We start from the raw sequence: 25955 nt of genomic DNA on the forward strand, positions 1-25955 counted from the left end.
TGTGTGTGTTGTGTGTCTGTATGTCCGTGTGTCTGTGTGATTGTGTGTCTGTGATTGTGAGTGTGTGTGAGTGATTATGTGTTAGTGTGAGTGATGTGTGTTGTGTCATTGTGTGTATAATTGTGTCTGTGTGATTGTGTTTGTGTGTCTGTGATTTTGTGTTAGTGTGATTGTGAGTGTGTGTGATGTGTGTGTGTGTGAATGTGTGTGTGATTGTGTGTGAGTGATTGTGAGTGTGTGTGATTGTGAGTTAGTATGAGTGATTGTGAGTATGTGTCTGTGAGTGATTGTGAGTGTCTGTGTGATTGTGTGGGTCTGCCATTGTGAGTTAGTGTGATTGTGAGTGTGTGAGTGCTAGTGTGAGTGGTTGTGAGTGTGTGTGTATGATTGTGTCTGTGTGGTTGTGTGTTAGTGTGAGTGATGTGTGTGTTGTGCCATTGTGTGTATAATTGTGAGTGTCTGTGAGTGTGTCTCTGTGATTGTGAGTGTGTGTGATTGAGTGTGATTGTGTGGGTCTGATTGTGAGTTAGTGTGAGTGTGTGTCCCTGAGTGTTTGTGTTTGTGTCTGTGAGTGATTGTGTCTGTGATTGTGAGTGTTAGTGTGAGTGTGTGTGTGTGTGTGTGTGTGTGTGTGTGTGTGAGCCAGCACGTGGGCCCCTAGCTGGGGGGTGGGGCAGCCTCTCACCACCTGGGGCCCTGGCTCCTTCCCAGCCGGCCCTGCCCACAAACACTCCCTCTTCCTCTCCCGCCACTGTGCCCGGCTCCCTGCCCAGCCGGCCTGGCATCTGTGCCCTCTCGGTGCCTGCTTCCTGGCCTGGGAGGATGGCCCCCACGGGCTCCTGGGCCCCCAGCCCCCTGTGAGCTGGCGGGAGGAAGGGGCCCCGGGGCCGCCTCCAGCTCGCACCAGAGCCTGAAATAGCCCGGCGATTAGACGGGGAATGCTCTCCCAGTGAAGTGCAGAAGTGGGGGTGGCGCTGGGCGCGGGAGCAGAGGCTTGGGGGAGCCGGCCCTCCCCGGCGTTAATTGCTGCCAGGTGCTAGAGATTAACAGGCAGCGATAATGAGCCTGAGAAGAGGCAGCTGCTGGGGAGCCGGCCGCCCTCTCAGGGGTCTGTGGGAGGCTCGCCAAGCTGTGCCAGCTTGGGGCCCGGCACCCTGTGACGGGCTCCCCCCAACATCCTGAGGACTGCCTGGCACTCCTCCCTGGGACCCAGCAGGGGCCACGGGGGTCTGGGAGAGCCCCCCGAGCCTGGAGGCCCTGTGGTGACTCTTGGGGAACATCTGGCCACCCTGAGCCTGTCTGACCCAGAGGAATAACCTGGCCAAGGTCACACTGCGACTGAGGTCAGCCTCAAATTGAGGCCCCGGCGGCGGCCCTGCCATCTCGGTTGGGAGGGGGGCCGTGCCAGGAGAGCAGGGCTTCTCGGAGGAAGGAGGCCCCGGTGGGTGACCTTGGAGGAGCTCTGGGCCTCAGTTTCCCCTTGGTGCTCCAGAGGCTCCGCTAGCCAAGACCCTTCTAGTCCTGGGGTCAAGGCCTCAGATCCTGCAGGGGGGCTCCTCTCTCTCCTAGCAATGGGGTCCATGGAGGAAACTGGTGGGGGGCCTTGACCGCTCCTTCAGAGGGTCTCTGGGCAGGCCCGGCGTAGGTCAGCAGGGGGCTGAGCCCTGCCGGCTTCTGGCTTCTGGCCCTTGGGCCAGATGTTCCAGCTTAAAGGCCAGCTGGGATAGGATAACTGGGTAATTAAGCACACACTTAGGGGCCAGGGAGTAGGCAGGGTGCCCAGAGGCGGGCTGTCCCTTGGCCCAGAGGCTTCTCCATTCCGGGAGGGGGGTGAGGGTCCTCAGCCTCCCACCCTGCCTCCCACGTGCAGCAGGACTCCCCCCGCCCAGGATTTGGGGCCCTGCTCTTTGGGGGTCCTGCAAGTGGGTGACAGGGAGAGGGGCTGCAGACCTGGGAGTAGGCCTGGCCTGGAGCTCTGGGGGAGGCCTGGACCCAGGTGTCCTGTCCCCCAGCCTCCCCTGACCTGGTAGGGTGGGCACCTCGCCCCGGACGGCCCCTCCCAGGGGCCCAGTCAGAAGTTATTTACGTCGCCGGCTTACCGGGTGAGGGGAAGCTGAGATTCCCGGCGTGCTCGGAGAGCTCCCAAGCAGTTGGCCGGAGCCCGTCAGCCCGCCAGGACCCCCAGACCCTCCCCCTCGTCCACTGCCCCCCCCACCCCCAGTAACTGGACCCTCCTGGCCTTTCCCTGCCCAGGCTTAGGGGCGGTGAGAAGGCCTGACCTTCCCTGGCCCTGCCGCCGGCCGCCAGGAACGCTTTGTCCCTTTCTCTGCCTGAGGGAGGAAATGCAAGGCTGGCCAAAGGTGGTGGGGGCACCCAGAGATCTTCGAGGCTGAGCCTCCCATCTCGGGGGATTCCCCGGGGGGAGGCCCAAGGTCACCCAGCGGGAGCACCCAGGCGGAGCTGGGTCTCAGGGGCTGAGGAACCCCAAGGAATCTGTGGAGAGCCGGGCCCTGCCTGCTCCGGAGGATCATGGGCAACTGGAACCCTTCTCCAAGGAGAATTCTGCCAGACCCTGCTCCCTCTCCACCCGGGCAGGAGGGGGCAGTATCACAGAGCACCCGGGCAGGAGGGGGCAGTATCACAGGGCACCCGGGCAGGAGGGGGCAGTATCACAGGGCACCCGGGCAGGAGGGGGCAGTATCACAGGGTACCCGGGCAGGAGGGGGCAGTATCACAGGGTACCCGGGCAGGAGGGGGCAGTGTCACAGGGCACCCGGGCAGGAGGGGGCAGTATCACAGAGCACCCGGGCAGGAGGGGGCAGTATCACAGGGCACCCGGGCAGGAGGGGGCAGTGGTGAGCCGCTGCGGTCCCTCCCAGCTGGACGCCTCCTTCCTTGTCCCCCACAGGCTCACCCCCTCCCTCGGTGCCCCATGCAGACCCCCAGTTGCCTTTCACTCCCTTCCTCCCCCTTGTCCCCCGAGCGCCGGGCCCAGGCTCCTGCTCTCCTCCCTTTCTCTCTGCTAAGTATCAGCCCAAACCTGGGCGCGCAGTAGGTGCTCAGGAAATGGACTCAATTAAAGCAGCACAGGCATGGGGCTCAGGAGGCTTTGTTGGCTGGGGGTGGGGGCCCCTGTGTCCGTGGGCAGCCTTGGCCCGCTCACACGTCGCCTCTTCTCGGTCTTTCCTCCTCCTCCTGGAGTCCGGGGGCCGGGGGGGCCCGGGAGGCCTCCACCAGCCCTCGCAGGGTCTGGCCCAGATCCCCCAGGCCTCTGATGGCCTCCACCAGCTGCCCCAGCTCCAGGCCCGCGGCCCTTCTCTCATCGCGGTTCTGCTGGACCGCCTGGGTCAGAATCCGCAGCTGCTTCCCCACGTCCCTCACGGCGTCGACCAGCTCCCGCAGGGCGGGCGGCTCGCAGGCCATGACTCGAAGGACGGTCGGGGCGGCGGCCCCCACGCACTGGCCCGTCTCCACGTCCCGGGGGGCTGGAGGACCATCCGAGACCCCCCCAGAGCCAGCTGTTGGGGGATGCTTGGGGATGGCCTGGTTGGGGCTGGGCTCCGGTGTTGGGGCAGGGACGGGACCGGGGTTAACGGTGGGCACCGTGGCCACAGTGATGCTCGAGTCCCCGGCAATGGGGTCGGGGGTCGGGGGAGGCGCGGGGCTCCTGGATGGAGCTTCTGAAGGCTCAGGGCTGGAGCCGGGGGCAGGGTGAGGACCTCTGGCCATCTCTGAGGGGGGTGGGGAGGCTTGGAGGGGACCAGCTGGACCCTTGCCAAGGGCTGGGGGGGGCTGTGTGCTGCCAAGAGGCTCAACTGGGGGCCCTGAGGAGGACTGCAGGGGCACCAACTCTGAGGCCGTCCCTGAGCTGGCAGAGGGCACTCTGGCTTGCTGGGAGGTGGGGCTGAGCTCTAGGGCCTCTTCTGTCCAAGAGGGCACATGCAGGGTCCGCCTGTGGGCACTGGTCATCTCTGGGCTTAGAGAAGGGCCAAGCACCAGTTTAGTTTGGGTGGGATTAAAGGTGGGGGTCAGCTGCGAGGGTTGAGAGGTCAGCACTGGGGCGGAGGTGGGGTCAGAAGGCTTCTGCAGGGACAAGTCAGAGGTCAGGTGGGAGATAGAATCAGGAGTGAATTGTGGTGCAGTGGAGGGAAGAGTTAACAGTGGGCTAAAATCAGAGGTCAGGTCTGGGAAAGAGTCAGGGGTCAGCTGTGGGCTAGAGTCAGAGGTCAGGTCTAGGGGAGATTCAGGGGTCAGCTGTGGGCTAGGGTCAGAGGTCAGGTCTAGGGGAGATTCAGGGGTCAGCTGTGGGCTAGGGTCAGAGGTCAGGTCTAGGGGAGAGTTAGGAGTCAGCTGTAGGCTAGGATCAGAGGTCAGGTCTAGGGGAGAGTGAGGGGTCAACTGTGGGCTAAGGTCAGAGGTCAGGTCTAAGGGAGAGCTAGAGGTCAGCTGTGGGCTAGGGTCAGAGGTCAGGTCTAGGGGAGAGTTAGGGGTCAGCCGTGGGCTAGGGTCAGAGGTCAGGTCTAGGGGAGAGTTAGGGGTCAGCCGTGGGCTAGGATCAGAGGTCGGTCGTGAGAGGGACTCAATGGTCAGTTGTCGGTTGGTATCAGATGTCATTTGTGGGGCCACATCAGGTATTAGCTGTGGGGCAGAGGAAGAGGTGAGCTCTGGGATAAAGTCAGGACTCCCCTGTGGGCCGGGATCAGCAATTAGCTGGTCAGGTTTGGAGGTCACCGCCGACATTGGGGAGGAGTCGGAGGTCAGCGGTGAGCTGGGGTCAGAGGTCAGTTCTAGGACAACATCTGAAGTCAGTCTGTGGCTGACATCAGAGATCAGCCGTGGGTTGGGCTCAAGGGTCAACTGTAGGTCAGGGTCAGTGGTTAGCTGTGGGCTGGGGTCAGAGATCAGCTGTTTGTCTAAATCAGGGCTCAGACGGGGACTGGGGTCAGTGGTCAGAGACAGTCTGAGATCGGGGGTCAAATGTGTGCTAGATTCAGGGGTCAGCTGTGGACTGGGGTGCGTGGTCAGCTGAAGATCTGGGCCGGGGGTCTCCTCGGGGGCCACTGGGCGCGAGCGACCCTGGAAATCTGGGGAGAGCAAGCAGAAAGGGGCAGGGTCACTCTGAGGGAGGCCCATTGGACAGAGGCCACGATGACATCATCAGTTGCTGGGCAGACTTGAGTCTTTCAGCAGGGGTGAGACTGCAGGAAGGCTCCAGGACGCCCTCTGGTGTCCATCCCCGGCGGGCTCGTGGTGCATCCGGGGGGGGGGGGGGGGGGGGGGGGAGGAGGGGGCCGGGGACAAATGGCGCGGGCCGGAGACTCCGCCGCCCTCCCCGGCCTCCCCTCAGCGTTTGGTGCCATTCTTTGGGCGCTCCCTTTTCTCTCCTCCTGCGCCGGCCCCCGCCCCTCCCCAGGGGCCCCATGGAGCCCCGACCTCCCGAGCAGGTCTCGGGCGGCCGCCCCAGCTCTGGTCCCAAAGCCAGAGGCCCCCACTGCGGAGCTGGGCTCGCCTCCGTCCCCATTCCAGCCTTGCACAGCGGGGCGCTCGCTCCTCCGGGCCCCTCTTCTCTCCGGGGCCCCTCGGTCCTGCGCCCGCTGCTGCCTCCGCCTCCCAGGGCCTTCCCGAGGCTCCCCGCCCCTCCTCCAGGCGGTCACTACAAGGAGCCCGAAAAGCGGAGGCCCCAGGGCCCCCCTTTGCCCCCGGGAGCAAGGCTACAATCCCTTCACCCCGCGCTTCCCTTTCTGGGCCTCTTGCGCCTGGCGTGCGCCCCCCCTCATGGCTCCAGGGCCCCTCCGGGGTGTCCCCGAGACTAGAACCCTGGCCGGAAGAGCGCCCTCCGTGTGCGTGCGCAAGCTCCTGGACCCCGCGCAGCTCGCCGCCCTGGGCACGCGGCACGCGCCGGCGCACAGTAGGTGCCTAAAAGTTGCCAGCCGAGGCCAGGCTGCGGCCGAGCCCGGAAAATGACGGAGCGCCCGAGGGCCTGCAAGAGAGGCGGCCGCAGGGCAGGGAGGGGCTCGGCTCAGGGGCCGACCTCGGAGAGCCAGAGAAAGGGAGCGGGAGGGAAGGGGGGTCCCGTTGACCCCGAGACACAGAGAGACCAGGAAGGCAGCCAAGGGAGGGGGCAGAGATGGGAGGGGCCGGTGGAGGAGGAGACTTGAGGGTGGGCAGAGTGTGAGTGTGTGGTCTGGATGTACGTGCACGGGACTGCCCATGGCCGGGAGGGAAGCAGCCGTTAAGGGGCTTGCTCTCAGGGGGGTCTCTGGCTCCCTCCAGATGTGCTCCTGGGGGCTCTGGGCTCCCTCCAGATGTGCTTTGGAGGGGGTTATGGGCTCCCTCCAGATGTGCTCCTGGGGGGCTCTCTGGGCTCCCCCCAGATGTGCTCCTGGGGATGGGGGGTTCTGAGGGCGTCCCTTGGTTTGTCCTTGTAGGTATCTAGGACCCAACTGGGCTGGGGCTGGGACGTGGCTACCCTGGGACCATGCGGGGTCTCCCCCCCTCCTTTGAGCAGCGTGACCCTCCTCCCTAGCCCGGGGCCCCTCACCTGGATCTCCGTGGCCCCAGGGGGTCTGAGGGGCGGGGCGGCGGCTGGGAGCAGAGGTAGATCCGGGTAGAGCCGTGGGGGGGCTTCCCTGGCTCATGCCCCTTCCAGAGCTGGTGTCCCAGGCCCAGGGGAGATCGCCTTCATTCTCCACGTCCCCTGGGGCACAGGCGAGGAAGAGCCTGAGTCTCTGGGCTCCCTGCCGGCCGAAGGGCCCCCTCACCGGGCCCCCGACGCCTCCTACCTGTGCAGGTGAGCCCTACGTCTTCCTGGTGGTCACAGTTGTGGGTCCCCCAGGGGGAGGCCGGACAGTCCCCCAGGGAGGCCTCGATGCCCACACAGGCCACGTCGTCCAACCAGATGGGGCCAGTCCCGGACCCGTAGTAGGTCTTGCCCACCCGGGGCCGGATCCCGCCGCAGCCCAGCTCCCGGCAGGCCACGGCAGCGTCTCGGGGATCCCAGCCGTCGTCACACACTGTTCCCCAGAGGTCGCCGCGCCACACCTCCAGCCGCCCGGCGCACCGATCGGGCCCGTCCGAGAGACGCAGCCGAAAGAGACCTGCACGTGTCGACGGGATTGGGGTCAGCCCCCACGGGCCTCTCTCCCCGGCCCTCTTCCCCCCCAGCTCCAGTCCTACCCCACTCTCCTGAGCCTGGCCAGGCCTGGAGGGGAGACGGATCCTTGGCTGTGCTTGTGGACAAGGTCGGCGGGGCTCCGGTGCTGGCGTCGGCCTCCGGCCCGGGAGAGCTGGGGCCCGCCAAGCTGTCGGGGGAGCTCTCCTCTCGATCCGCTGCAGTTGTTTCCTTTGGGATTCGAGTGCTTGGGGTAACCGGGGGAAGTTGTCTTTGTGACGATGTCCTGGGTATGTTGGGCCGTGGGCTCTGAGTGGTCAGCAGTGGGGAGACTGGCGGGGTCCGGCCTCGGGGAGCCCTAGTGGTGGGTTTGGGGGAGGCCTGGGACGTCCGGCCTCGGGGCGTCTGCGTGGCAGGTTTGGGGGAGGCCCGGGAGGTCTGGCCTCGGGGAGCCCGAGTGGTCATTTTAGGGGAGGCCGGGGATGTCCGGCCTCGGGGAGTCTGTGTGGTCAGTTGAGGAGGGGCCTGGCCTTGTGGGACCCGAGTTGCCTGCCTCCTCGGAGTCTTAGTGGTTGATTGTCCAGGGGGTCGCACGGTAGGTTTCCGGGGTTTCTTTGTAGCCCACTTTTTGGAGCTCTGTGGAGTCCTCCCCAGTGGCTTGGCCGCAGTCGTCCCAGGGCTGCTAGTGGTCGGCTGGGCAGTTGTGTCCCTGGGCTTCTCAGTGGTCCACTTCCTGAGGGGCCAGCCCTGTCCGTCCCCACGTGGCTCTGGGGCCCAGCTCCAGCTGAAGGGGTCTGAGACTGTGTCAGAGCCCAGACTCCCTAGGGAGGTAACAGAGAGGACAGTGGGGAAGAGGGGGGCCAGCGTTCCATGCCTGGATCCTGCCTTTCTGCGCGGGGAGTCCCTTCCAGGAAGCCCCCTTGGGTCCCCTCCCGCCAGCTTTCTCTTAGCCTGGGCCCTTGTGGGGCGGCTCTCAGCCTCCTCCCAGGCTCCTCAGGAAGTCCTCCCAGGGGCGGGCAAAGAGATCCCCTTTCTGAGAAGTCCTGCCTGATTCAGTGAGCCCCCCCAGAAGCTCCCCCAGGGTGATGGCGAGAGGGCTGGGGATGGGAGCCCTGAGGGCAGGGCCAGTGGCACACAGGGACATCTTACCTGTGCAAGTGGCCCCCACATCTTCGTTATGAGCACAGTTGTGTTTCCCCCAGGGGGCCGCAGGGCAGTCGGCCAGCCGGACCTCAGTCCCGGCGCAAGCCACGTCGTCCAGCCAGATGGGGCCTTCCCCCCAGCCAAAGCGGCCGGCGGCAGGGCCCGGCTCCCGGGGGACGCCGCAGCCCAGCTCTCGGCAGACCACCGCGGCGTCTCGGACGTCCCACCCGTCATCGCACACGGTCCCCCAGCGGCCGCCGTACCACACCTCCAGCCTCCCAGCACACCGGCTGGGGCCGGACACGAGGCGGAGGCGGGGGGCACCTGTGGGAGAGAGCAGAGGCCGGGGGCAGCCTGAGGGGCAGGGAGACTGTGAGACTTTGGACAGAGTTCTCCTCTGCTGGGCAGTGTGGCCCGGGGGCGGCTCCAACACCAGCTGAGAGCAGGATTCTGGGGCTCAGGTGTCAAGGTCCCCCCTCCCGTGGAAAAGCAGAGGCCCCGGGGCCAGACTGGCTTCTCACTCACCCTCCTGAGGGCCTGGTTCCAGCGGGGTTGTGGGAGAGGCAGGAGAGAGCCTCTCAGTGGGGGCTGGAGTCCCGGGGGCCTCAAGGCTGCTGCCTGGAGTGGGCAAGCCCAGAGGCAGACCTGGATGGGTACAAGAAGAGGCACTCCTGAAGCCTCCCAGCCTGCCTTTCCTCTTCCCTCGCCCGTGGAGTGGACGGGGGCAAAGAGCGGTCTATAGGGATGGGGCAGGAGGAGAGGGAGGGGAACGAGCGGGAGCAGAGAGAGTTAGGAAGAAATGGGGCCCGAGGGACAGGAGGGGGAAGAGACCCGGCCCATCTCTCTGTATCACACTCTTATGGCGATGATGCTATAGGTCCTAGAAGCGAAGCCGTGAAATGTGAGCTGTGGGAAATCCCCCCCAAAGCCAGGAAGAGAGAAAGCCCCCTGCCCGGCCCGGCCCAGACACCAGCAGGCCGGGAGAATGACGCCCAGTTTGCCTGTGCTCTGGCCAGCGGTCCACGAACTCTTCCAACTATTCCTGCGGGCGTGGGGCTCGTATTCGCGCACACTCTCCACGAACCCCCTTTATTTGTCCCGTTAGCTGAATTCCGAACTGACTGAGTGGCCAAACTCAAAGGAACCACCCTCTGTGGGCGGGAGGTGGCCAGTGGAGTGGCCCCGGCACTGGGCTAGCTTTTTATCACGGGGACAACGACAAAGACGCCAAATCATCTCATTTGAAGATGACAGCAATTTCAGAGCTCTGGCTGGCTGTCTCTCCCTCCATTTCTGTCTGTCTGCCTTTGTATCCCTGTTCCTCTGTCTCTTTCTCTCTCCCTCCTTCTGTCTGTCTCTCTCTGTCCTTGTCTCTCCCTCCCTCTATCTCTGTCTCTTTCTCCCTCCTTCTGTCTCTGTCTCTCTCTGTTCTTGTCTCTCCCTCCCTCTATCTCTGTCTCTTTCTCCCTCCTTCTGTCTCTGTCTCTCTCTGTCCTTGTCTCTCCCTCCCTCTCCTTGTCTCTGTCTCTCTGTCTTTGGTCTCTCCCTCCCTCTCTGTCTGTCTCTCTGTGTCCTTATCTCTCCCTTCCTCTTTGTCTCTGTCTCTTTCTCTCTCCTTTTGTCTCTGTCTCTCTCTGTCCCTGTCTCTCCCTCCCTCTATCTCTTTCTCTCTCCCTCTTTCTGTCTCTGTCTCTCTCTGTCCGTTTCTCCCTCCATCTCTTTCTCTCTCCCTCCTGTCTCTGTCTCTGTCTGTCCCTGTCTCTCCCTCCTTCTATCTCTTCCTCTCTCCCTCCTTCTCTGTCTCTGTTTGTCTCTGTCCCTATCTCTCTTTGTCCCTTTCTCCTCCCTCCCCACCCAAATCAGAAGCACTGACTGCTTGGAACATGGAGTTGAAATGTAAGAGGTGAAGTTTAAGGCTTATTGCAATTTTACACTGGAGTTCAAAAGTTTCCAGACCAGAAAAGCCCTGCTAAGCTACAGTCGCCTGGAAAAGGCCTAGGGTCTGCAGAGGACCACAGTTTCATAACAGGAATGGAATAATGCCCCATTTAACTTTAATTTCCTTCAAGTCAATATGATGTAAATGGAAAAAGGAGCTGTGTAAATGATGACACAAAAGAGCGGTTTGATGCAGCCTTCCTCCCTTCCCCCCCACTAGGATAGCAGCTGCTGGCGGAGGAGGGGGCTCCCTGCCCCCAGTCTCTCCCCCTTCAATCCATCCTCCCTTCAGTCCCTCACGTGATCTTCCCAAAACTGCAGTTCTGACCATGTCACTCCCTCCTCAATAACCTCTAGTGGCTCCCTATTGCATCCAAGATCAAATATGGATCCTTTGGCTTTCAAAGCCCTCTCCCCACTCCTGCAGGTTCCCTACACTTCTTCCCAGGGACCCCAGTCTCCTGGCTGAGGCTCCTTTTCCCTGGCCATCCCCCATGCCTCATCTCAGCCTCCTGCTCTCCCCATCCCCACTTAGATCTCTTTTCTAAGATCCCAGTTGCCCTGGGATGAATTCCAACCCCCTCTGAATTACTATTTTTCCTTTCTCCCTTTTGTTCATCCACAGTTGGTACGGAGTAAACTGGGAAACCCTTGTGGGCAGGCCCTGCTCGCCTTCCCCTCTCCCTCCAGCACCTGGCACCTTGGCTGGCATGCTGGCTGACTGCAAACGGTCAGAGGGCAATTCCTGGTAAGGGAGGCTAGATCTGTGCTTTGGGGGCTTCCCCAGCAAAACCAGGGGCATAGAGGCCCATGAGGCTGGAGGTGGGAAGCCTCCCATTTGTTGGGAGCTGTCCAGCAGGAGGATGTGGAGAGCCCTTCCTCAGCTGTGGAGTGGGCTCTCGGCCCCCCTGAAGTGCCTTTCATCTCCGAGGCCTTCACACTATGGAAAGGGGAGGAGGACCCACTGACGGGGCCTTACAGGAGGGATGGCGCGGGGGGCAGAGGAGGTCTCACCGTCGCACACGGCCCCTGCATCCTCTCGATGGTGACAGTCATGCTGGCCCCAAGGACGGGCTGGGCACAAGCCCAGTGACGTCTCGTTCCCTTTGCACCGCAGGTCATCCAGCAGGATGGGCCCAGCCCCCTCCCCAAAGAAGGCCCCTCCAGGGGCTGCCAGGGCTCCCCCGCAGCCCAGCTCCCGGCAGGCCACGGTAGCGTCCCGCAGGTCCCAGCCGTCGTCACACACCGTGCCCCAGTGGCCTCCGTGCCACACCTCCAGCCGCCCGGCACAGCCGTTGGGACCCCCGGCCAGGCGCAGGCGGGGGGCTGGGCCTAAGGCATGGGGAGAAGGAAGAGCAAGAGTCAGCTAGCACTACTCTCCTCGGGCCCCACTGTCCTAAACCCCCAGCTTACCTTCTTGTCTACTCTCCATGCCCCCAGCCCACCACTCTGGCTCTGCGCCACCCCCGCATGTCCCCTCTGTCCCAGTCAGCTGGTGAAGAGATCTGAGAACTGGGGATCCCCCATGTCCCAGCCCCTCCAGCAGTCCATTCTCCCAGCCCATCACTCTGGCTCTGCGCCACTCCCTCCATGTCCCTCTGCGGCCCTGCCTGCCTCCTGCCTCCTGCCTCCTGCCTCCTGCCTGTCCCAGTCAGCTGGTGAAGAGCTCTCTGGGAGCTGAGAACTGGGGAACTCTTCCTTCCCAGTTTCTCCCTTATGTTCCTGCTCATGAGGATGATGGGAGGGATGAGAGGGAGGATGGGGCAGATAGCCTTGGGAAGCAGCTGAGGCTGTGCTGGGGAGAGGCGTGCCTATGGAGCCTCTGGCACCCAGAGGAAGCTCTAGAAGTGGCAGAGGGAGAAGTCACCCCTGGAGCCCTTGCCTCATAACTTGAGGAAAGGCCTTGCTCCTGTTACAGGATAAGCTCTTCCATATACATGGGATCATGAAAAACAGGGCCCCTCACCATTGTCTAATGTAGCCAGTTCATATTACAGAGGGGGAAACAGCCTAGATCAGGAAGGGACTCACCTAAGACCCCCCCCCCAATCAGGCAGTGGCAGGGCCAGGGAGTCTGTGGCTCACCTTCACAGACCAGTCCAGCATCTTCCGTGTGGTCACAGTTGCTGCGTCCCCAAGGACTCCGGGGACAGTCCTGGAGGGCCTGCTCCCCACCCCCACAGCCCACATCGTCCATCCAGACAGGACCCGTCCCTTCCCCAAAGCGGGCCCCTCCAGGAGCGGCCAGGGCGCCCCCACAGCCCAGCTCCCGGCAGGCCACGGCGGCGTCCCGTAGGTCCCAGCCGTCGTCACACACCGTGCCCCAGCGGCCTCCGTGCAGCACCTCCAGCCGCCCGGCACAGCTGTGAGGCCCCCCTGCCAGGCGCAGCCGCTCTGCCAAGGAGGGACCCAGTGAGCCAGACCTTCATTTAAGCCTTCCTGGGGCCTAGGGCTCGGATCCCTGAGGAGGGTGGCAACTGGGGGCTGGCAGGCATGGGGTTGGATGCTGGGGTCTCAGTGGGCCCCATGTTCTGGGGAGCTCTATTCCTGGATACCCAGGAACCAGGGCTTCATCTGACTCTGCAGGGGACACCTGGGTCCCTGAGGACAGCAGGGTGGAGGAGACAGACTCCCAGATCTCTGAGACAGGTGGGGGCAAGGAGCAGGGGCCCTGATACCTGAGTCTTTGGGTGGGAGGGAGCTGACAATGAAACCCTAAAAGGTCATATAGGTAGCCATTTAAGTGCTGTGCAATTGTTAGAGAGCCAGTTTACTTCAGATGGCTGGGTCTTAGCAGGAGGCAAAACTGGGTGTTGGACATGTGGGTCTGAGAGGGAGGGGCAAGGGGCTGGGGAGTTAGAGGGAGGGTCCGGGAGGGAGGGGCAAGGGGCTGGGGAGTTGGAGGGAGGACACAGGGGGGAGGGGCAGGGGAAATTGTACATAGAGGTGTTCCGGTGTTCAGGGCGGGAAGAATGAAAGGGAAGTTAGAAGCCGGGGCGGGCCCTCCTTTGCCTGAGCGCTCCTAACGGGCCAGGCCTGGTCTTGGCCGGGACTGGAAAGGGGAGGGGAGGGGGCGGGGCCGGCCGGTCACTCACCCTGTTGGGGAGCGCTGGGAGTGGGCACAGGGGCCCGGGTGGACTTGGGCAGCTTGGGGGGCCGAAGGGCCTTCTGGGCACTGCTGGTCGGAGTCCCGGCGAGGGGAGGGGCTGCCGAGGGGAGGGGAGGGGTCAGTGTGAGGCTCTCCGGCCCCCTCGGGGGGAGATCTGGGGGTCTCACCTGGGGAGGTCGGGGAGGGCTCCGCCCACAGCTCCCGCTCCGGGGGCTCCGCCGAATCCGGCCTCGAGTTGGCGGCCCGCTGACCTGCAGGGAGGGGGGGTTGGTGGGGAGGGCCCTGGCTCCAGAGGGAGGGGGGACCCACCCGGTGCTGGCCCTCGGGGGCGGGGTGGGGGCTGGGGCCTCACCCACGCAGACGAGGCCGGCGTCCTCTTCGTGGGAGCAGATGTGGGCCTTCCAGCCCCGGTGGCGACAGAGGCCCAGGCGGCTCTCGGAGCCCTGACAGGCCAGCTCGCTCAGCCACACCGGCCCCGTCCCCTCCCCGAAGAAAGCCCCCGCGGGGGCGGCCAGGGCGCCCCCGCAGCCCAGCTCCCGGCAGGCCACGGCGGCGTCCCGCAGGTCCCAGCCGTCGTCACACACCGTGCCCCAGCGCCCCCCGTGCCGCACCTCCAGCCGCCCGGCGCAGCCGTGCGGGCCCCCCGCCAGGCGCAGCCGCTCTGCAACGAGGGACCTCGGCTAGCCCAGGGGGCTTCTCGGGCTTTGGGGGGGCTCAGGGCGCTCGGCCCTGGGGGGCCTGCGCCTTAGAGATCAGACGGCTGAGCCCGAGAAAAGTCGGGCTCTAAGGAGGGCGGGTCTGGGGGGCTCAAGGGCTGAGTCACGGAGGGCCTGGGTGCATTGGGGGGGGGGGGCAGGGCCCGGAGCGGGATCTGGGGCAGCGCACATTTGCTGATGTGGGGGGCGGGAAGGAGTGGGCAGATACCTGTGTCCCTGTTGGGGAGGGGGCCTGGCGATGGGCAGCAAGAGGGAGCAGTGAGGCTCCCTGGGGGCCGGGGATAAAGCCTGCTGTACGCTCCCTGCGGCTGCCAGGGCGCCCCCACGCCGGAGCCTTTGAGGGCAGGGGGGCCCAGTGGGCGCTGGAGCTAAAGCCCCAAGCTCAGCGGGAGGCGCGGCGGGAGGCCAAGGGCGAGATGCCAGGGAGGGGGAACGGGGCCGCAGGGAGCACTCACCCACAGCCTGAATCCCCATCAGAACAGCTAGAAGAGAAATGAGGGAAGCTGAAGCGGGGTCCCTGCCCCTGGTGCTGAGGGAGCTGAATGGATCCCTGCCTGCCCCTGGTGCTGAGGGAGCTGAAAGGGGGGGGGGGTTCCTGGTGCTGAGGGATCTGAAGAGATCCCTGCCTGCCCCTGGTGCTGAGGGAGCTGAATGGGGGGGGAGCGTTTCCTGGTCCTGAGGGATCTGAAGAGATCCCTGCCTGCTCCTACTGCTGAGGGAGCTGAAGAGATCCCTGCCTGCTCCTGGTGCTGAGGGAGCTGAATGGGGGGAGGGGGGTCCTACTGCTGAGGGAGCTGAAGAGATCCCTGCCTGCCCCTGGTGCTGAGGGAGCTGAAAGGGGGGGGGGTTCCTGGTGCTCAGGGATCTGAAGAGATCCCTGCCTGCTCCTGGTGCTGAGGGAGCTGAAAGGGGGGGGGGGGGTTCCTGGTGCTCAGGGATCTGAAGAGATCCCTGCCTGCTCCTGGTGCTGAGGGAGCTGAATGGGGGGGGAGCGTTTCCTGGTCCTGAGGGATCTGAAGAGATCCCTGCCTGCTCCTACTGCTGAGGGAGCTGAAGAGATCCCTGCCTGCTCCTGGTGCTGAGGGAGCTGAATGGGGGGGGGGGGCTCCTACTGCTGAGGGAGCTGAAGAGATCCCTGCCTGCCCCTGGTCCTGAGGGAGCTGAAAGGGGGGGAGAGCGTTTCCTGGTCCTGAGGGAGCTGAAGAGATCCCTGCCTGCTCCTGATGCTGAGGGAGCTGAATGGGGGGGGCGTTTCCTGCCCTTGGTCCTGAGGGAGCTGGATCGGGCAGCGAGAGCTAGAGCCTGGACTCCAGGTTTCTGGAAGGGGGGGGGGGGCTGCTGCTTATCTGGATCTCCAAAGCCAGGGGAAGGACCCGAGGTGGCTGGTGCCCAGAGGCCATGGAGCCCCGACCCTGCAGGGAGGGCAAGAGCCGGCCCGCTCCCCGGCTTCAGGACCAGGCGGTTGGACCCTGGAAGGGAACAGAGCTCAGGGGGTGCTGGGCTGCGGAGGAGGAGCAGGGCGCGGGGAACCCCATTTCTGGGTCCCCGAAGAGGGAGGGGGACTAGTTGTCTGGACTTCTCTTGGTGGAGACTGGCAGGCTGCTGAGTCCCTAAAACGGGAGAAAGGGAGCGTAGGGCCGGGCAGCCAGAGGGGCAAAGGGAATGCTGGGGCCGGGACTCCTGGGTCCTCTATGGGAAGGAAGAGGATGAGGAAGGGGGGCAGGGCTGGGGCCGGGACTCCTGGGTCCTCTATGGGAAGGAAGAGGATGAGGAAGGGGGGCAGGGCTGGGACTCCTGGGTCCTTCATGGGAAGGAAGAGGATGAGGAAGGGGGGCAGGGCTGGGGCTGGGACTGCTGGGTCCTTCATGGGAAGGAAGAGGATGAGGAAGGGGGGCAGGGCTGGGGCTGGGACTGCTGGGTCCTTCATGGGAAGGAAGAGGATGAGGAAGGGGGGCAGGGCTGGGGCCGGGACTCCTGGGTCCTTCATGGGAAGGAAGAGGATGAGGAAGGGGGGCAGGGCTGGGGCCGGGACTCCTGGGTCCTCTATGGAAGGAAGAGGATGAGGAAGGGGGGCAGGGCTGGGGCCGGGACTCCTGGGTCCTTCATGGGAAGGAAGAGGATGAGGAAGGGGGGCAGGGCTGGGGCCGGGACTCCTGGGTCCTCTATGGGAAGGAAGAGGATGAGGAAGGGGGGCAGGGCTGGGACTCCTGGGTCCTTCATGGGAAGGAAGAGGATGAGGAAGGGGGGCAGGGCTGGGACTCCTGGGTCCTTCATGGGAAGGAAGAGCAGCAGGAAGAGCTGGAGGCCAGGGCTGGGGCCGGGACCCCCGGTCCTTGTGCTAGGGAGAGCAGGCTCAGAGCTCGAGGAGGAGCGGGGCTCGGCGGGGCCAGGGCTGGGGCGGGACCCCCGGGCTCCGGAGTCACTCACCGACGAGGCAGGTCAGGACCCTCATGTCTGCGAGCGAGCCCCTAGGAGCGGGCTGGGGGGCGGGGGTGGGGCGGGGGAGAGCCCAGGGCCTGTGGGAGGAGGCTGGAGGCCGGGGAAGAGCAGGCAGCGCCCTGGGCCAGGGAGGGGCGGGGGCTGGGGACACGCCGGCTCCAGGAAGGCAGGAAAACAGTGCCGGCAGCGGGGGACCGGGCGGGGACGAGGGGGGTTGGGGGGAGACCCGCTGCAGGGATGCGGCCCAGGCCCGCCCCCGCCCCCTCCGCCCCGTGCTGTCCCGGTGGGGGCGGCTTGCTCATGCCCCCAGTCTGTCAGGGCCCCCACGGGCGGGCCCGCGCTCGGCCAAGGAGCCGCTGCCGGTCTCTGGCGCGGAGGCAGGGGGATGGCCAGGCTGAGCCAAGGGGGGGGGAGGGAAGGGGGGCGGAGGGGGCGGGGCAGCCACTCGCCCCCCAGCCCAGCAGGCAGATGTGGGGCGGAAAAAATGTGCTAATGGGGAGCGTGAGTCATCAAGGTTGGCAGGGAGGCCGCGGCCTGAGCTCATCCCGGCCGGCCGAGGCTCGGACCTCCCCCTCCCTGCCTCCACCTCCCCTGCGCCAGGCGGCCTCGGAAAGGGGCTGCGAGATCTGGAAAAGGCATCAGGGGCAGGAGGCGCGGAGCCTCGGAGTTTATTAACAATGGGGATGAAAACATGTGGGGGAGACAGGGAAGGGGAGAGCCAGGCAGGCAGAGGCCCTTCTCCAGGAGGGGGGCGGGGAGGGGCCTGGGCCAGGCCTCCAAAGCCACCGGGGCCCCGAAAAGGGGAGCTCACGGAGGGTCCTGGGGAAGGCCGAGGCCGCGGGTCAGCTGACGGGCGCAGGGCTCTGGGGAACTTCGGGGAGGACAAGGCAAGGACGGTGGCGGGTCCTGGCAGGCTCAGCTTCGTCGGAGGGCCTGAGGTTCCCCAGAGGGGAGGGGGTCACTGGCCCCCAAGGGGCAGCTTGCAAAGGGGAAGGGGCGAGTCCCCGCGGTCACTCCCTGGAGGGGGGCCGTGCCATTCCCAGAGGGAGGCAGGGCGGGCGTTGCGAGCGGCAGTCCGGCGCCCGGTCCCCGCGCTGGCCGGGGGCTCAACCGTGGCCATCAGAATTCCTTGGTGAATTCCCTGACGAACGTGTGGCCCATCCAGCCCCAGCCCCCCTCCGGCTGGTAGCCTCTTCCCTCCAGGAGCGCCGTGGCCCCTCGGGCCCCCACCGGGGCGGGCACGGTCAGTCTGGCCCGAGGGCCCCCCTCCTGGCGGGCCCAGGCCCGGGCTCGGGCCTCGGCGAAGGCCAGCAGCTTCGTGCCCACGCCACGTCGACGGTGCCAGCGGGCCACGGCCAGGCGGGCCACGGAGAGGCTGCCCCCGGAGGCCCCGGGGCTCAGGGCCAGAACCCCACACACGTCGTCAGAGCCCCACACGGCCACCCAGGGGCCTCCCGGGCCGCAGGGCGAGGGCAGGGAACCCCATCGCATTCGCACCATCAGCTTGAGGGCGGCCACGGCCAGGGCAACGGGCAAAAGCAGGGCCAGGGCAAAGGAGGCCAGGACAAAGCGGAGGCCGCTGCTGGCAGCGGCCAGGAGCAGGAGGGCGGGAGGCCGGGTCAGGGCGTGGAGGGCCACGCGGTTCTCTGTGTCCTTCACCCCATCCTGAAGACAAAGGGCACAGGTCAGGGGCACAAAGGAAGAGAGGGGTCCTCACTGGGGGGCACTGAAGGGCAGGGGGCGGGGAGCTAGTGAGGACTAGCCAGAGGGCTGCCCAAAAGGGACCGGGGGGGGGGTCACCAAGGACAGGGGGCTGCTGGGATGTCGGGGGCAGATCACACTCTAATGAAGCCTTACTATATGCCAGGCACTGTGCTAAGTTTCTGGGAGTCGGAAACTTTGGGAGGGAGCCTGGTGTGGACACCAGATGGAAAGATTGAAAGATCCTGGGGGGGATGGGAGAATATGGGGGTCAATGGAGGGGCTCAGTGGGGTCTGAGGAGAAGGGGGATGGTTCCAGGGACAGAAGGGGAAGTGGAAGGGCCGGTGGGAAAGGGAGAGGGAGGGGCAGGACAAACATTGTGGGGGAAACTGAGTCAAGGTCTGGAGGGCAGGGATCCTGCTGGGTTGGGGAGATCATGGAGGGAGTCCCAAGAGCAGGAGGATGGTGGGAAGGCCGGAGGGGAAGGGCAGGTGGCTGAGCAGAAAGAGGGGGGTCAGCACAAAGTGGGGAAGAGCCTGGTGTGGACGTGGGGAGAAGAAGGGAACCGGAAGGAGGGACTGAGAGCCAGGGAGCCAGAGGAGCCTCAAGGGAGGGAAAACAGAAGCAGGAACAGTCTGGGGAGGGGATGGTGGTAACGCTGAGGAGGAGGGCCCAGAGGAGGTCAGGAGAGGCCAGCAGCCAAGTGGAGGGAGGGCTCCTGGGGCCAGGGCCCTTCCACGGGTGCAGCTGTCAGGGCCACCCCCTCCAGCTCTCCCAGAGTCAAGCTTAGCCATTGTCCCCATCCAGGGAGCTCCGGACTTCGGGCTAGCCTCCCTCTTGTCCTGACTCTGGGCCCTCCGTGGCCAGTCTAGCTCCTGATCCGGACGGCCACCGATTCCACAGCAGGACTCATCTCCCCTGCTCTGTCCCCCGGCTCGGTGGGCTCAGCTGCTGTCTCCGGTTCCCTCGCCAGCCTGAGATGGCCATGTTCCAGCCCCAGCCCTCCTCTCCCTTGGGTTTAAAGCCCCACCCCCATTTTTCCATTTGCTCTTCTCTCTGCAGAGGCAGCAAAGTGGCTCAGTGGATAGTGCATTGAGCTCTGGGCAAGTCATTCAACCTGCTTACATCAGTTCCCTCAACTTTGAAATGGGGCCCAAGATCAAATGAGGTAATAGTTGCTTATTAATAATCAATTGATCATACGCATTTATCGCCATCCTTTCTGCATAACGGGCTGTTCCGTGAATGTGCCAGCTCCCCTCTCTGGACTGCCCCCAGCCCAGAACTCACACCCTTCACTGCTACTTCCTTGCCTTCCCAGGCGCCATCCCCCTGGTGCCTTCCCCCCATTATCTCCAGTCTCCTCTTTGCCACTCGTGGTTTGTACCACTGTCTCCTCCACTAAACTGTGAGTTCTCTTAGGACAGGGAGTAGGTTTTGTCTTGTAAACAAAAAGCTTAGCACAGGGCCTGGTTTAAATAAATGCATGCTGGCTTTGCCCACCACTCTACCCCTTTTCTAAAGCAGCCCCCCCCCTTCCCAGGCATCCCAGCTCCCAACCCCGGTCCCTCGAGCCAATCTGGTGCCGGGACGTGTTTATCCTTCCAACTATTGCTCAGATCCCAAGTTCTAAGAGGGTAATAAAGGTACCATACAAGGAAACAGATTTATCCTCTGAGGAATGAAAGAAAGCCATGGCTGGGATAGAACTAGATGAGTTTAACTCCTCCAAAGAAATAGGTTAGTGGGTAGAGCGCCGGTGCTGAAATCAGGAAGTCCTGAGTTCAAATCTGGGCCTCACATACCTAACACTTCCTAGCCATGTGACCCTGGACAAGTCACTTAGCCCCAAATGCCTTGCCAAAAAGAAAAGAAAAGTAATAAGGATGTGGCAAAGAGGCAGCACTGGGTAGGTGTTTTAACTCATTTCTTGTGAACAAACTTAATGGTCATTAGACCGAAACACTCAACATATGAAGAATGAGAAAGAGATAAGAAGCTGCAAGCTTCTGTTCTTCCATTTCTTTTTCTGAGAAGATGGAGGTGACCCTGGATGTTGAGAAGATATCCTCATGCAGAACAGAGTGGGGAAGGATGACCGAGTAGTTGGGGGAAGGTAGCCAGAGGAAAAGACAGGGATGTTAGCATTGGAGTATATGTACTAGAGACCATCTGGCCAGAAGAAGACCTTAGATAAATGGCTTGGGAAACAGGTGACAAGCCAGATGTAAGGCAAGCGACAGTAACGATGAGAGACTTACAAGATTCAGATATCTGTTAAAGCTTTCTCTCCCTCTCTTCTCTTCTCTTCTGTTTCTCCCTCCATCCTTCTTCCCCCACCCTTTACCAAAAGGAGATCAGCTGCTGCTGTTCTTGATTTGCTTATTGATCATTTCATCCTCTTCAAAGGTAGAAGAATGAACAAGGAGAAAACTGAATATTATTCTCAGTAACCGGGGATGGAGTAATTATTCAGTAATAGCAGCTGGAGAAGAAATGGCAGAAATCCAGGGCAAAGTAAACATTCCACCTGAGCAGAAGGAAGGTAGGTATAGATTGGAATGAAGGGCTACGTTTCAGAAAAGCAGAGTCAAAATGATTCCAAAGAAGGCTAGGATGCCGGGGACTAAAATGTTCCAGACAAATCAGCCCAGATAGGATGGGAGATGCTCAACAAGGAAGCTCTGAAGACATGAATGGCCATTCAAGTAAGGAAGAAAAATAAGGTTTGTTGGAGAACACACTGGATGCACAGGGAACTCACTACCCAATCTTGATTCTGGGGGCAGCTAGGTGGCACAGTGGATAGAGCACCAGCCTTGAATTCAGGAGGACCCGAGTTCAAATCTGGTCTCAGACACAACACTTCCTAGCTGTGTGACCCTGGGCAAGTCACTTAATCCCAGCCTAAAAAAAAAAAAACAAAAAAAAAAACAAAAAAAAAAAAACACAAGAGAATCTAGATTCTGGGAAGGCACATACAGGAACAAGCAAACAAGGCCAGGAGACAGATATGAATGGTAGAATCTGATACCAGGCTCAAGAATGCTAAAGCTCAGAATGGCCTGAGGCTGAGAAAGGGAGCTAAGGTAACCAAAAAGGGCTCCTTTGCTTATATTGGGAGGAGGGAGCTTGCTGGGAGTGGTTAGGACCACTAGCTGGCAGCAGAGAGAAGAGCTGCTCTTTTTTTTCTGCCAAGGAGAATGACTTTGGGAACAAAAGGTCACACATGACGGTGGAAGAGTTAAGCCTCAAGATGACTAAGGAAATAGCTGCCCTTGATGAACTCCATTCTTGAGTCCTGAAAGGGGTGGAAATGGGAGGTGTTTTAAGACCAAAGAGGGCAATGATTTTCCAAAAAGGGGAGAAAACAGAATTTGAGCATGATAAGCCAAGAGCTTGATTTTGATTTCTAAAACATTTCTAGAACAGTTCACTGAAGGGATGGAATCTCAAAAAGGGAATAATAGGGATTATAGAGAGCTAATAATGCTTCATCAAGAACATCAAAAACATGTCATAATCTGATATCCATGATATACAGAAAATGGATTCAAAGGTCACACAGCTAGGAAGTGTTAAGTGTCTGAGACCAGATTTGAACTCAGGTCCTCCTGAATTCAAGGCTGGTGCTCTATCCACTGCGACACCTAGCTGCCCCCTGGATTCAAATTCCTAAGAAAAAATAGGTACAGAAATAAAGTGAAATCATATTTGTAAAGCACTTAGCACAGTGCCTGGAACATAGGAGATGCTATATAAAAGCTGATTCTCTTCTTTTTTTCCTTTTCCCTCAAAAGATTTGAAGAGTTCATTTTCTAAAGAAGAAATCTATCAACAGACACATGCACAAAATGTCCCAAATAATTCTTAATCAGAGAAATGCAAATTAAAATAACTGTGACGTTCTACTTCAGACTCATCAGATTGACAAAGAAGACCAAAAAGGAAAATGATAAATGCCGGAGGGGTTCAGGGAAAATAGGCACTGGGTATACTAGGTGTACTGGAGGAATGGGTGTGGCCATTCTGGAAAGGAATTTAAATTATATCCCCCCAAATCATTACATTGTGCCTGAGTGAAAAGGGAAACTGAGGACTTCTCAGAATAATAACTGTGGAGCAGTACCAAAGATCTGTTAATCATTAAGGCTCTGGGAAGAAGAGCAAAAGACTTGTTCTTCTAGCAGAAATAACTGAGATAACCTCCTGAACCTTTACTTAAATGCTTAGAGAAGGATCTCAGTATTTAATGGCCTGGAGCTATTGGAGAAGTCTACAAACTGGTTGATCTCTATTTGTTGATTGAGAAAATCCAGTGGAAAACCAAGTCTGCTTAGACTATTTTAATTGATTATTAACCTTAGAAGCAGAACAGACTCTTTCTTTTGAAGCAAGTCTTGCATAACCAAGCCCCTCTTGCCACAAAAGCCCACCTATATTCCAGGAATAAAGGTTGAGTTTGCCAATGATTTTAGGAGGATTAACAGGAGTGGGTGGGCGAAGAGTTTCTGTCATTTTTTTTTTCTCTCACTGACCATTTAAATTATCTCACAGTCTTTGTGAACCCTCTGAGACTCGAGTGAGAGGACTGATCCTAATAAAACTTCTGTTCTTCACTTTGAGATATCTCTGAGCATTTTTGAATTGGGGTTTGCCGCACCACACATGCCTATCATTGAACTCATCTATACCACTATGAGATCCACAAGAAAAATGGATCCATTAGTGCATTAATATTTGTAGCTCTTTTTGTTATAGTGAAGAACTGGAAATGAAAGGTGCCCTTTAATTAAGGAATGACTGGACAAGTTATGATACGTGAATGTACTGGGATATTAATGTAGCATTAGAAATGCCTAAAGAAAGATTTTCAGAGAAACCTGGAAAGAATCTATACAGAGGAAAGTGAACAGAACCTGGAGAACACAATACAATAACTACAATAACAACAAATTTATAAAGGATTTAAGAATTCTGATCAATGCAATCAATGCAGTGACCAACCATAATTCGGATAATCCCCTGAGGAAGCTTGAGACTGCCCTCCTGCCAGAGAGCACATGGACTCCGGGTACAGAATGGGATGGACATTTTCAGACTCAGTCAGATTCACATGGATTTTGTCTGAGTCTTTCTTCCTCTCTCTTTCTCCTTCCTTCCTTCCTTCCTTCCTTCCTTCCTTCCTTCCTTCCTTCCTTCCTTCCTTCCTTCCTTCCTTCCTTCCTTCCTTCCTTCCTTCCTTCCTTCCTTCCTTCCTTCCTTCCTTCCTTCCTTCCTTCCTTCCTTCCATCTTTCCATGGCACAGAAGTGTAGCCCAGTGATAAGATTACCAAAATTTTAAAAAGAAAAGTGGTCATTACAGATTTTTACCATCATTTTTAGGGAGACAAAATGCTTAAAATGACAGCCCAAGAGAGTGCTGCAAATCTAGCTTAGGAAGCATTACGTAAAACAGCTCGTGCTATGTTGCAGCAAAGAAGGAAAAGTGTGGGATGGGTTTAGAGCTAACTGGATGATGGGATTCAACAAGCAGCTGTTTGTAGTTTAACAAAAACAGGCAAAAAGTCTCCAGGGGAGTGCCCGGGAGATCTGGATTGGGCTCCAGGCTATTTCAGCTCTGACTTGGGTAAAGGGACTGTACACTCTTTAAATGAGACACCCCAAGGTGAGGGAGAGATCGGCAGCGTGTAGGATGATGCTCAGGATCCAAGAGGTTCTGATGGGTTCAAAAATGGGGCTTGCACTCAGAAGATGGAATTCAGTTGGGATCAATGTAAAATCATTGCCTTAATGGAATAATGGTCAGAAAGATAGGGGGGGGGGAGCAGCATGGTTAGATGGCAGTATGTCAGAAAAAGATCCAGGGTGCTTGGTGAACCACAAGCTCAAAGGAAGTCAGCAGGAGGGATGTGGAGGAAACAAATACATCTGGGCTTTGTGGGGAGAGCGGAGGACCAGGGAGAAGGTGATAATCCCGGGTGCTCTGCTCATCTGGACAAGATTTCATCTACTGTATTTGGCCCCATTGACACCCTGTTAAAGAAGAGGAGGTCCCAATTCCAGGCAACCAGGAATGGTGGAGGGCCTCCAGGCCCCTAGGGACATTTAACCCAGAAAAGGGAAGGTGAGCAGAGCAGTTAAGGCTGGGCAGGAAAGCTGCCCAAAAGCTGATTCGGGCTCCCCGACAAGCCCCTGCTTGGCTCCCCAGGAGGAGGCAGGGTGCCCCCCTCATGGGGTCTTTCCACTTTTCTGGAGAGTCCCAGGGAATGGGGCCCTGGATCCCCAGACCCCTCTTCTCCTCTCCTCTCCCCAGGCCACAAGCCTCTCAATGACCTTCTCCATCCTGCTCAGGTGTCACTCTGCCCCGTGCTGGCACAAGGACTTTCCAGAACTGTCATCCCCTATCCCAGTGTCCAGCTACTCTCTATAGACTGGGAGGGTCGAGACTTTGGGGTTTGGTAGTTAAAGCCCTTCCCAATGGGGCATCAAGCCACAGCTTCCCCCCACTTGAGTCACCCTGCACAAACTGCGGCTCCCAGAAGGCCAGTTCCTGCCTCCTTACCCTTGCCCAGGCTGCTCCTCTCTCCTGGGACTCCCCCTCCCTCCCTCAGACTCAGCTCTAGCCCAGAGCCCCGCAAGGCCTTTCACCCTTCTAACCTTTGTTACTTTGTAGCTACTTTCACCCTTCTAACCTTTGTTACTTTGTAGTTACTTTCGCTACTTTGTAGCGTCGGCCGGGAAAGTAAGGCAGGTTGGGGGCGGGGCAGAGGCGCGAGTGTAGGGGGTGGGGGTGGGGAGAAGAGTCCGCTGGGGTCTAGTCCCGTAGCCCTTACCTAGCACCGTGCCTGGCTCAAAGGGGACGCAATGAATGAATGGCGCTATAGGGCCAACATGTTAAGAGGCTGGAGTGGGGGAGGGCTTTAAATACCCTGTGGGTGAGGGGCGGGTTGGGCCTCTGGAAGGACTGTGTGTGTGGGGGGGGAGCAGTATATGGCAAGGATTTGTGGGTTTATGGGGAGGGACTGGAGAGAATTGGGGGCAGGGAATAGACCTGGTTCATCCACATGGGGGGAAGGGCTGCAGCAGGCCCTGGGGCCCATGGTCACTTTGTGGGGGGGCCCGGTGGGGACACGTGGAAATCAGAGGACTGTCTGCCTTAGGGTAGATCCAGGGCTCGGGCTGGGGTGGGGGGGCTACCTAGCCCGTTCCCCTCCCCCTCCCTTCTCTTCCCCCCCGTCCCCCATGCCTTAGACCTTCAGCAGCTCCACGACGAGGGCTTTCTCTTCCTCCCGCATCTGCCTCACGGACAGGTGGTCGGGGGCCATATCACCCCTGCGGCCCTGGGAGCTGAAGGTCCTTCCACCTGCGGGAGAACGGGAGGGAACGCCTCCCCCCGCAGATTCGGCAATGGTTCCTTCCTCAGTTGTCCTCCCCCTCCCTTTGGAGATAATAGTAGCTCCCTCAGCGACCTCCTCTGCTGCCCTCGACCCCCCTTCAGCAATGGAATTGTCCGGGCGTACACGTTCCCTCCACCTCAGCGAGAATTGGTCTCACCCTCCCCGCCCCTGCAGGGGCCGGCCAGCTCTCCCACCAGACCCGAGTCGACCGGCCCTTCTCAGGGCCCCGCCTCCGTTCATCTTGGGGAGGGCACTTAGGAACGGACGGAATATTCCATTCTGGACGTGGGGGGGGTGGTTCTGCCTGATGAAAAGGAAGGGGTCAGCTGGAAAAGCTGCAGCATCTCTGATCACCATCCCAGGCCATCTCTGGCGCTGGAGCCAAACTGGTGCTTTG

General features: G+C 60.4%; 2 protein-coding genes and 1 long non-coding RNA gene across 6 annotated transcripts; 1 reads left to right on the forward strand and 2 right to left on the reverse strand.

Moving 5' to 3' along the window:
• Positions 1-3093: 3093 nt before the first annotated feature.
• SSC5D (scavenger receptor cysteine rich family member with 5 domains) lies at positions 3094-16818 on the reverse strand. Of its 3 annotated transcripts, XM_074307250.1 has the most exons (13): positions 16445-16794; positions 14473-14499; positions 13654-13962; positions 13469-13552; positions 13288-13398; positions 12278-12586; positions 11207-11524; positions 8780-8899; positions 8261-8578; positions 7177-7932; positions 6783-7097; positions 6542-6697; positions 3094-5084 (listed from the first exon to the last, which is right to left on the reverse strand). In XM_074307250.1, the coding sequence occupies exons 1-13, from the start codon at positions 16467-16469 to the stop codon at positions 3160-3162; spliced, it is 4773 nt and encodes a 1590-aa protein (XP_074163351.1). In that variant the 5' UTR covers positions 16470-16794; the 3' UTR covers positions 3094-3159. The 3 variants fall into 3 exon arrangements, with proteins under 3 accessions (XP_074163351.1, XP_074163353.1, XP_074163352.1); XM_074307252.1 differs by lacking the exon at positions 13654-13962 and having other exon boundaries at positions 16445-16818; XM_074307251.1 differs by lacking the exon at positions 13288-13398 and having other exon boundaries at positions 16445-16793.
• On the forward strand, positions 16266-22816 carry LOC141564601 (uncharacterized). Of its 2 annotated transcripts, XR_012488664.1 has the most exons (4): positions 16266-16455; positions 19221-19326; positions 20568-20703; positions 21959-22816. It is a non-coding gene; the product is annotated as an uncharacterized LOC141564601 (long non-coding RNA). The 2 variants fall into 2 exon arrangements; XR_012488663.1 differs by lacking the exon at positions 16266-16455 and having other exon boundaries at positions 18570-19326.
• NAT14 (N-acetyltransferase 14 (putative)) lies at positions 17095-25781 on the reverse strand. The gene is made up of 2 exons (XM_074307254.1): positions 25415-25781; positions 17095-18121 (listed from the first exon to the last, which is right to left on the reverse strand). Exons 1-2 carry the CDS (start codon positions 25484-25486, stop codon positions 17576-17578), a joined length of 618 nt encoding a protein of 205 aa, XP_074163355.1. The 5' UTR covers positions 25487-25781; the 3' UTR covers positions 17095-17575.
• Between the last annotated feature and the right edge of the window lie 174 nt (positions 25782-25955).

The sequence above is a fragment of the Sminthopsis crassicaudata genome, chromosome 3 (genome assembly GCF_048593235.1).
Source record: "Sminthopsis crassicaudata isolate SCR6 chromosome 3, ASM4859323v1, whole genome shotgun sequence".
Taxonomy (NCBI): Eukaryota; Metazoa; Chordata; class Mammalia; order Dasyuromorphia; family Dasyuridae; genus Sminthopsis; species Sminthopsis crassicaudata.